Here is a 9,857-nt window from a genome sequence, read left to right as displayed (position 1 = left end):
AGCAGTGGTACGGTGGTAAGAGGGCTAGGTACTCGGTAAGTGTTTATGTTACATCTCTAAAGGTGGAGCTGCTCCCCTGGAAAGGTGTGTTTTATTAAATTCACTTCTGTTGAACTGTGAAATTGAGGTTGCGTAGGCAGACTCTTTCTCTGGACACTGACGAATCTCTTACCTACCACTTTTCAGATATGCCGCAGGACTTCAGGCCTTGCCACACTCAAGCTACACTTCTGGCTAGAACAATGTCTCTGCTTTTATTATGTCCCAAGATAAGTGAATTGAAACATCAGCTTCAGACTAAGTTGTGGAGTAAATCTTAACTGTGCTCTAGATAATGCCGCTACTTGTTATGTCTCCACATGACTTGTCTTTGAACTCAGTGGAGAACAAGGCAGAAACTGTGGTATTAATAGCTCTGTTTATACATTTTTAATGCATTCAGTTCGTTGTGGATAGCTTCATTAATGTTAAATGTGGTTCTGTACAGGGATGAGTATAAGAGTTTTCTTTTGAAAACCTTTGGCGTCTCGCGTGCAGGCCAGCCTCTCGTATTAACTTTGGTTCCATTCACGCTTTCTTTCTCTTTGTTGCAGGAGCTATTGTGACAATCTTGGCTACCACCCATTAAGTGCTGCTGACTTTGGAAAGATCATGAAAAATGTCTTTCCAAATATGAAGGCCCGTCGTCTAGGCACAAGAGGCAAATCAAAATATCCTTTGCTAAAATGCTTCTCAGTAGCTTCTTCTGCACTTGCCTGGTGAACATCTGTCATTATAGCTTAACTAGCAGCTAAATGGAGAAGAAATGTTAAATAAAAAATGCGGACGCTTTCCCGGTGTTCTTCAAAAAATGTTATAATTGTGGTAGTGTAAAATTGCAAAATATAACTTGGGAAACAAGCACTTGAATTCAGGTTCTGACACTTAGTTGTCACATCAGTGAGGAATCAAAGAGTTTTATCATTCAGTGCAAAGGGAGATAGCGGAATAAAGGAGCTTGCCCTATGTATGTGCAGTAACTAATATTTTATTGCTAGTACAGCTCAGCATTATCAGAACATTTCTTGCTTTTATATTATACTTGTGCACACCAGTAATTTAGAAGTTACTTGTAAAGCCAGAGATCCTTCTTAAACTGTGCTACTAAAACTGCCTCTCCTCAGCCTACTGCATTGCTGGAAAGAGAAGAGGGAACAGGAAAGCCATCACGAAAGCTGACTGTAGACTTGGAAGGCATGATCCAACCCTTGTCCTGCTGTCAGAGAGGGAGATGGCTTCCTTCTCTGCATCGTGCAGACCCCGTGAGACACGAAACGCTGTTCAGAGCCAGAGCTTCTAGAATGGGGACCGCTGCCTCTTCTCTCGACTGAAGTCCGGTTCCTTGTGCCTAGAATTGGAGTCTGCCTCCTTCCCTGTGTGAAAGAAATAGTCTATCCCAGAAGGCGAGCAAAAACACTACCCCATTTACTTGTAATTTAGTGCAAACCTTAAAGTACTTAAACTGATGATGTAGCGTAACTAGACATGATGGTTACAGGCAGAACTATACGCAGTTAGACCTTGAGACAGATCAGTTTATCAATTAATAGGCGGCTGTTGTGAATTCGTGGCAAATGTTGTGCAGAAGAATCTGCTTGTCCCACTGGTGGTTCTGCTGCTTCAGTGTAGGGGAAAGAAGCTCTGCTAGGAAAGAGATGCAGTCATCAAGTCTAAAGGCTACAAGTCTGTGAGTTTTTCTCAGGCTTTTCTGAGACTGAGCTGCAGTTGTCAAGTCTTTAGCACGCTGAGGTGTTCCAATTGAAAATAAAAACTGTTAGTGATTTTTCAGAGTAAGTAGTTTTTCTCATCAGCAAGAATTTGTCTTTTCAAGTTGAGAATTACGCCTTCCCTTGAGAATCCCTAGAAACTGTCATGAAGTAATATAATACCTACTACCTGCTGCATCCCCAGGGTCGACTTGATCCGTGCTGACATGCTGGGTAGGCTGCGACACTGCAGTAAGCAAGGGAGAGAAAGCATTAAAAGGCAAAAAAAAAAGCATCAGGGTGCTTGTAGGCTCTAATTAAAAACGATTCAAAGACTAGCAGTGATGGTATGGATGGTCCGTAATACCGGCCTTTGCCACAGTCTGACTGGCAGCACGCGCTTAGGTGGTTAAATGCTAGTGGGCAGCCCGGAAGGAGGGAGGAAGCCTTCCGTGTAGCAGTAACTGGAGGAGTTAGGTGTCACTTAAAGTGTTTTGTAAAATACAGCGTTTGGTCACCCAGCAGTGGAGCCCAAAAATTGGTAGTGCTGTTCTGGATAGAGCTAGAGGAGTTTAAGGAGAGAGACCGTGTGCTGTAATTGTAGCTTGACCCAGGGGGTCTCTTTCGGTTCTGTTTGCTTGGTGTCTAATTCAGAATGATTAAAACGTGACCTTATCTCTCAGTTAACACTTAGCCTCCTGACATTTATTGTACTGTAGTTGTGCTTCAGGCAGGTTAATGCAAACAATGCACGCTCCACCGTCTAGGAGGAGGAATACAGACATAGTTACAGAACGTGAAAAATCGGTGATCCTTGAAAAGGATTTGCGTGTCACAGACAGGAGACACTGTCTGTGAGCTCCTGGAGTAATGCAGAGAGGAAGAAAAAAAGCTGATTTGCTGATTTGATCTTTAGACCTGTAAACGAGTGAGCAAGAGTAATGGATGGAGTGTATTTTTGTGTACTGATTTGATGAGATCAGTGTAAGAACAAGTCTGGGTAAATACGTGTCCGTATTTCCACAGAAGAAAAATGGTCGTGTGTGGGAAGAGAGCCACAAAAATTGTGTCAAATCTTGGAAGGAAATGTCGTCATCTGTCACTTTATCGTGTCATAGGGAACCACTCCAGTTTGTGGAAGTCCCTTAGGAGAAGGAAATGTCAGGGAATTTGGCAAAAATGATCAACTTACAGTAAAGTAAAACCTAAATTTGGGAACATGTCTGTCTTTTAACAGTGATTAACTTTTGGAAGTGCCTTCTCCGTTTTGTTTGAGGCCTGGTTTAGGAATGGAGTTTGGTCCAAATTTGTGTTAATCATTTCAATATTGAGTAGCTGATTTAAAGTACTTAGCACGCTGTAGTGGTTCTTGTAAGTCGTCAAACGAAATTCCTCATGGCCAGCATCGCTTGCTCCTCTGCTTAGCTGGAGGAGCCCAACTACCTGCCCAGGAGTACAGCCTGAGAGCGCCTCGTGACTCGGGCTGGCTGCGAGGCTGTGCTCGTGGCGGTGGTTCCGTGATCCGTTGCTGAGATTCTTACAAAGCGTATGAGGGGCATCAGAGGAATTCCTGCCCTCCCCTCCCATCCCCCAGCTAATAAGCAAAGACTATTCAGGCCTTAATTCTTGTTCACATACTGCTACAGTGGACTGAGGAAGAAGGCTTTTGTGCATACGCCAACACTGCCCAACCTCGACTTTCACAAAACTGGAGATGGGGTATGATACATACTTATTTTTATATATTTCTGGAAATTAACATTTATTATGGTTTTCTGTCTGAACCTTTCAGAACACAGTGAAGAGCTGTGTCGTTTTTAAGATTTTTCTTTACGGTACTTACGTTCTGAATCATTGTTCGATGTTCTTCTGTAAAGTTCAGAACGAATTGCAGTGCCGATAAAACTGATTTAGGAGGTGAAGCAGACTCTCACAGTGTTGTCACCCACAAGCAGTATCTTTTAAAGTCTTGATTCTGTTTTGGGTTTACTGTATTTTATTTTTTACAAAAAGTCAGTGCTAGGGAAGAGGAACCCCAGTGAAAGAAGCAGTTACTGGGTAACAGTGGCTGCTGAGCTGACGAGACTCCGCATGCAGGAAACAGCCAGGAGCTTGATGTTACGTCATTTCATTTTGAGTGGTATTGATGATGTGATCTCATTCTCCTAATTTCATGAAAAACTGTGAACATGCTTTCCAACTTTTCTGTGAGTTTCTGGTCATGATTTGCTCTCTGGTTTTGGTTTTGTGCCTTAATGACCCTTAATAATTTAAATAACCTTTCCTCTTTTGTTTGTTTTAGTTGGATGGGGCAGAGCCATCCGGGCAGCTGCAAAGTGCTGATGAAGAAGTCGTCTCGGCAGCCTGCCGGCTTGTTTGTGAATGGGCCCAGAAAGTGCTGAGCCAGCCTTTTGATACCGTCTTGGAATTGGCTCGTTTCCTTGTAAAGAGTCACTATATCGGTACCAAGTCAATGGCAGCTTTAACAGTCATGGCAGGGGCACCAGCAGGTAGATAACTGAATGCTGAACTGGTGGAATTGGGGTCTCTTTTTGAAGAGTAATAACATCTTGGTTCGAGGAAGCACTTCTCTTTGGGGCAAGCTTTAAACGCTGACGCTGAGTGTTGAGCGTGCCTTTACGCGCTCTTAGTCCACGTTTCTGCAAATTACTTTTCTTGCTGGAAGTCTGGGTGAAGGGATCTGAAAATAAGCAGCGGTCGCAGTTAGAGTTTGTGGTTCTCCCATTCCTCTGATGGGGACACTGGTCTTTTAAAACACTACAGGGCATGTGTGTGATTGTGCGGAGTGTTTGTACTCTGCCAGATCAGGAGTTTGGTGCCGGCACAGTGCCGGTTTGTAGACAAACTGCTGCTCTAGCTGTGTTTCTGCCTGATAACTTGCCCTAATTTGGAAACAACTGTCTGTCTTAATTTTCTCTCAAGAGCAGATTCTCTTACAGGCATTTCTGATACATCAGATACAGATTTTCCTGAGATGTTTGATCAGTGGCAGATAGTAGAAGGATGTCGGCTACTGCTGTTATTGATCACATTAGAAATAAGGGCCTGAGGGGCATGAAGAGGGACAGGAGAGCCTTAGGGGGCAGTTGTGTGACTGAGATTCCAGCACTGAATTTTAAATCTTCGTTAAGGACTGATGTAAAGAGATATTTTGTATTTTGCCACATCACATGAATTTCTCTTCTCCTCAGTCTCTAGGAGAGCTTACATTTATTTGATGTGGTTGTTTGTACATCCGCTCTTGTGTTCTTTGTTTCCCAGTTTGTGCATCCATTCTTGTGTTGTTGCCCTCTTCATGCTCAAGACCAGTCCCTTAATCATGTAAAGTGGGGTTTTTGTTGTTGTTTTTGTGGCTGTGGATGAAGTAAATTACACAAATGAAGGATGTGGGGAAGTGCAGGTGCACAACATGCCCCCCCGTCTTCCCTCTGGGAAGTTCTGGCCAGGCCTGTCAAGCAACCTGTGCTTGGATCAAGGCAAATCTTTTGACTTGAGATGGGCAGTTTCAAATGGCAGCTGATGGTCAGAGCTGTAGGTTGGGGTGATCCCCTTCTGGATCATGTTCTTTCTCCTTCCAGCTCTCTTTCCTTTATTGCAGCTTGGAAATGATGGGTGGCAGTGGCAGGTTTTGCTGCCTGTATACTCGTTTTTTACCTGCCTTTGCTTGGTATAGCTCTCAAACTCATGTGGCTTCTACCCCTTACGTTCTTCAAGAGAAGATGGTTTCCTTCGAGGAGGAGGGCAGTTATTCCCAGTGCATGCCTCTGTGGCTTGGGTAGCCATTTCAGTAGCGGTTCTTTCTAGAATGGTAAATAAAATATTCCTATTCCTCTTTACTGCAAGGATCTACAGTGTCTCTGTGCATTAACTGAGGAAAAAGCAAACTTTTACCCTCAAAGAAAAATTTTTTCATTTTTTTCCTCATAAATGTTGCTTGCCTTCGATATTCAGCCCACAGAGATGAGTGGTTTTCTAGTGATTTCAATATAATTGGGCATTTTACTGTTCTATGAAGAAGGAATTGTTAAGGTGGACCCGTGGTGCCCAGGCTCTCGTGGTACGTGCAGATTGCTGCTGCGAGGGTGGGCTCCCAGACCACAGCTCCTAAGCACGTACCGCGTATCTAAAACCAAATACTTGCCCTATGAAATGGTGTTGATTATGATTAAGAGGTTTTTTAAAAACTGTGAAACCTGTGCAGTGTAAATGAAATAGTGTTAAAGCATTTTTAGAGGGGCAGTTCAACAGGGTTAGCCAGTCACTGAGAGAGCGTGCTAATCCTCTTGACTGTTAACAAACCAAAGATCATAAATGTGATGGGATTTGGAAGGGGAAATTGATAACAGCTGCACAGATGAGACTACATCCCTGTTGTTCTCCCTGGAAGCACCACCTGATTGTTTGTGATCAGCAAAGGCATTGTCTCCGGAAAAAAAGGTTCTCCCATTCTAATTTACGTAGTTTTTTCACCTTTTCCTTCTTCTTTTTTCCCCTGGATGCTTGTCGTCTTGCGTTTCTTTCACCATTATCCCTGGTCACACACAGGTTGTGATCCGTTCTGATATTAGATGCATTGTGTTTAATGCCTTGGCGATTAGAAATATCATCTGCTCAACGCTGCTCCTCTGAGACACAGACCCCCAGCTTTCTGGAAAGATTTTTTTGTTTTTAAAGCTGCCTTAAACATTGGAACCAAACCAAAACGACAGCAGGTTATTGACTGTAAAGGTTCACCCTGAACATACCCGTTGCCCTCTGCTGCCAGTCACATGCAGTGCACTCTTTTTTAGGATTTGCTGGCACGGGATTGCTAGAAACAAGACACCAGTACAGTCTTTTAGCAGCTAATGCTCCGCTTGTCTAACAGACACAGGTTTTGCCACAGATGTGGAAATAAACTGAAACACTGAATAATTTGAGCATGAAGTGGATGGGAGCACTTACGGAAGAGGTGTTCCAGAATGGTTGTGGAGAGCCCTGCCGCGTGTTCTGTGTGGTTCGGTACAGAAGTGTCACCACGGCGCACAGGTGTTAATTCATTCTTCTTTTGTATTCAGGAATAAAAGGGATCCCCCAGCCCTCAGCTTTTATACCTACTGCTGAAAGTAATTCCTTTCAGCCGCAAGTGAAAACTCTGCCGTCTCCTGTTGATGCCAAGCAGCAGCTGCAGCGTAAGATCCAGAAGAAGCAGCAGGAGCAGAAGCTGCAGTCTCCTTTGCCAGGGGAGTCTCCAGCAAAGAAGACGGAAGGCACCGCCACCAACGGCGTGACCAGTATATCTAACGGGAGTCCTGCAATTCTGTCTCCGCCGCCAATCGGCATCGTTGTGGCAGCTGTCCCCAGCCCGATACCGGTAACGTTCTTCAGCAGTTCTCTAGAGAAACCACCTTAGGAAAGGGTTTTAACTTGCCGGTAGCTAAGCCATGGTGCTAGTGGGGTAGAAAGCCAGTTTCCACTCAACGGCTTGGTTCCCTTGATGTTTTTCTGGGCCAGTGGCTGCGTTACACCACGTGATAGTTATGGGATCGATACAGAGGCAGCAGAATTTTGATCATGTGGCATAGGCCATGTTTGTCTTTGAAGCCATTGACAGTGGGATTTCAGCTAGTAATAATTAAGGTTATATGTGGGAGTAATTGCCCTTGAGATGAAGTTTAACCAGATGAGAGAGCAGACACCAGTCGTGAGGGTCACTGAGCCCCTAACAGGGAATCTAAATTGCCTTTTATCGGCCCGGTGCATTCAGTGACAGCAACAATTTTATTTTTGCATGCATGTCTGTGTATGCAACATCTCTGTCTTTCAGCCATGTGAAACTGGGCTGGGTGTGGGGGGAAGGTTGTTTGGTTTTAAGATGTTAGCTGTGTTGTTGATTTCAGTAGGTAAGGCAGTTTTTCTAGTGGGTTTGTATTTAACTTGCTTTTGAAACTGTGAAAATGAGCAGTGTTTTGAACAGGTCCTTTCCTCTTTAACTTTTGTGTGTCTGTCTGTCTGTTCCACGTGGTGGGTGATTGTGTGAGAATGATCCTTTCACTAGCAGAGTAGCAGACTAATGTGCAGACCCAGACCAGTGCTTCATGCCTTAGAATTGAGGCCACATATCCATCCACCAGTGCTCGGGCAGACAAATGGGAATTGTCTTGCATGTAGCTGAAGAGCTTGTTTTGTTTCAAACTGACGTTCACTGGCTTTGGTGTATTGAGCTGTGTTGTCCTTCACCTTTGAAATGCTTGGGGATGAGGTGGTTTGTAGGCTTTGGGGACTTCCTTGCTTCATCACCACACCTTTCCTTTTTCTCTCTCTTACAGGTGCCAAGGACCAGGCAGTTGGTGACATCTCCAAGTCCTATGGGATCGTCTGATAGCAAGGTCCTGCCGCTCAATGTTCAGGTGGTCACTCAGCACATGCAATCAGTCAAGCAGTCACCAAAGACTCCCCAGAACGTTCCTGCCAGCCCAGTTGGTGACCGCTCTGCCCGACACCGCTACCCGCAGATCTTACCGAAGCCAGCAAACACCAGTGCTCTCACCATCCGCTCTCCCACGACGGTGCTCTTTACTAGTAGCCCAATCAAGACTGTTGTGCCAGCTCCGCATGTGAATTCCTTAAACGTGGTTAAAATGACAGCAATATCTCTTGCCCCGAGCAGCAGTAGTGTGCCCGTCAAACAGGCGCCTTCAGTTAGCAGTAGTGCAGGTGCAGTGGAAGAAGGGAGGACTGGTCCACAGATCAAAAATGGATCTGTGGTTTCACTTCAGTCTCCAGGATCCAAGCCTAGCACTATTGTAGCTGCACCTGCAGTCAAGATCAAAATGGAACCAGAAGCATTGCTGGATGAGAACTCAGTACAGGGCCAAGAGAGCTCTGACGTGTCTAAGTCCATAAAGGCAACCCCCGACCTGCCTCCTGCTCAACTAGTTAATTTTGAGGTTGCAGCGTTGAAGGTTTCAGCTGATGATGTTGTGGAGGCAAAACCAGTAAAGGGCTCTGATCAGGGAGCTGAAGAAGCAGGGACCAAATACAAAACGCCGTCTAATGAGATCGCACCAGTTTCTTCAGCAGGCAATAATCGAAGCACTGTAAAGCTCTCACTTGCCAGTCAAAACTTGTCCAGCACCAGCATCAGTTCACCTCCTACTGGTGAGTCCATGATTAAAGACAAAACGTGTGCTAAAAGTCCAAGAAAGCGACAACCTTCTACACTTCAGGATTCCCAGGTACCACCTGTAAAGAAACCACTGGTGGAGCAGCTTTCAGCTTGCAATGCTGTGGAAGGTCAAAAAGCCAACAGTGTTAAGAAGTCGCTGAAAGCTGCCTCGTTAGCTAGTGAGAGCACAGCAGCGCTTGCTCAAGTTCCCAGCAAGGTGCCTGTGAGTGTACCTGTACCTTCCGCAGCTGCAGTCAACTTAGCCACAGACCTTTCTCTGAGCACCAATTTAAATACCAGTGATTCTGCTTTAGGACAGCAGCTTGCATCAGCATCATCCCCAGATATAAAGGTAAAATTGGAAGGAAACATGTTTATCATAGAAAATGATTCAAAACCTGATGGCAGCTTTAACCCAAACACATGGCACCATATCACCAAAACCTCCGACTTTGCATCTGTGAATTGTGAACAGCAGCAAGATCTCAGTGTTCTGACTATGGCAGGGCACTCGGGCTCGAGTGACCTACAGGAGTCGGCGTGGGAGCCAGTGCCCTGCGAAGGTGTACAGCAGGATGCGTACAGCCAGCAGCTGCAGGGCCAGATCCCGGACTCCTCCTTGGGTCAAATACAAGCACAGTCTTCAAATCAGTTACCTCTGCAGTCTGAGCTGAAAGAGTTTGAACATACAGTCCCTCAGTCAAACGAAAACTTCTTCTCATTTGATGATGATCTTACCCAGGACAGCATTGTAGAGGAGCTGGTGCTCATGGAGGAGCAAATGTCCATGAATAATTCTCATCCTTACGGTGGCTGTTTAGGAATGGCGCTGCAGAGTCAGACCACGGTTCAAGGAGCTCCTGTGTCATCTCACCCAAGCAGCGTGCACTTTTACCATTCGATCCATAGCAACAGCACTCCGATTCACACTCCACACCCCACCT

At 45.2% G+C, this 9,857-nt stretch overlaps 1 protein-coding gene across 1 annotated transcript in view; it reads left to right on the top strand.

Moving 5' to 3' along the window:
* Positions 1–9,850, top strand: part of RFX7 (regulatory factor X, 7) — a gene marked incomplete at its 3' end in the record, with an annotated part of 24,366 nt that extends 14,516 nt beyond the window's left edge. The window contains exons 4-8 of the mRNA XM_010146375.1: positions 594–710; positions 3,380–3,464; positions 4,048–4,255; positions 6,824–7,119; positions 8,075–9,850. Coding sequence (XP_010144677.1) covers positions 594–710; positions 3,380–3,464; positions 4,048–4,255; positions 6,824–7,119; positions 8,075–9,850 — 2,482 coding nt within the window. The remainder of the gene's footprint in view (positions 1–593; positions 711–3,379; positions 3,465–4,047; positions 4,256–6,823; positions 7,120–8,074) is intronic.
* Between the last annotated feature and the right edge of the window lie 7 nt (positions 9,851–9,857).

Source organism: Buceros rhinoceros, unplaced genomic scaffold, assembly GCF_000710305.1.
Source record: "Buceros rhinoceros silvestris isolate BGI_N320 unplaced genomic scaffold, ASM71030v1 scaffold34002, whole genome shotgun sequence".
Taxonomy (NCBI): Eukaryota; Metazoa; Chordata; class Aves; order Bucerotiformes; family Bucerotidae; genus Buceros; species Buceros rhinoceros.
This window is presented reverse-complemented; position numbering and strand designations above follow the sequence as displayed.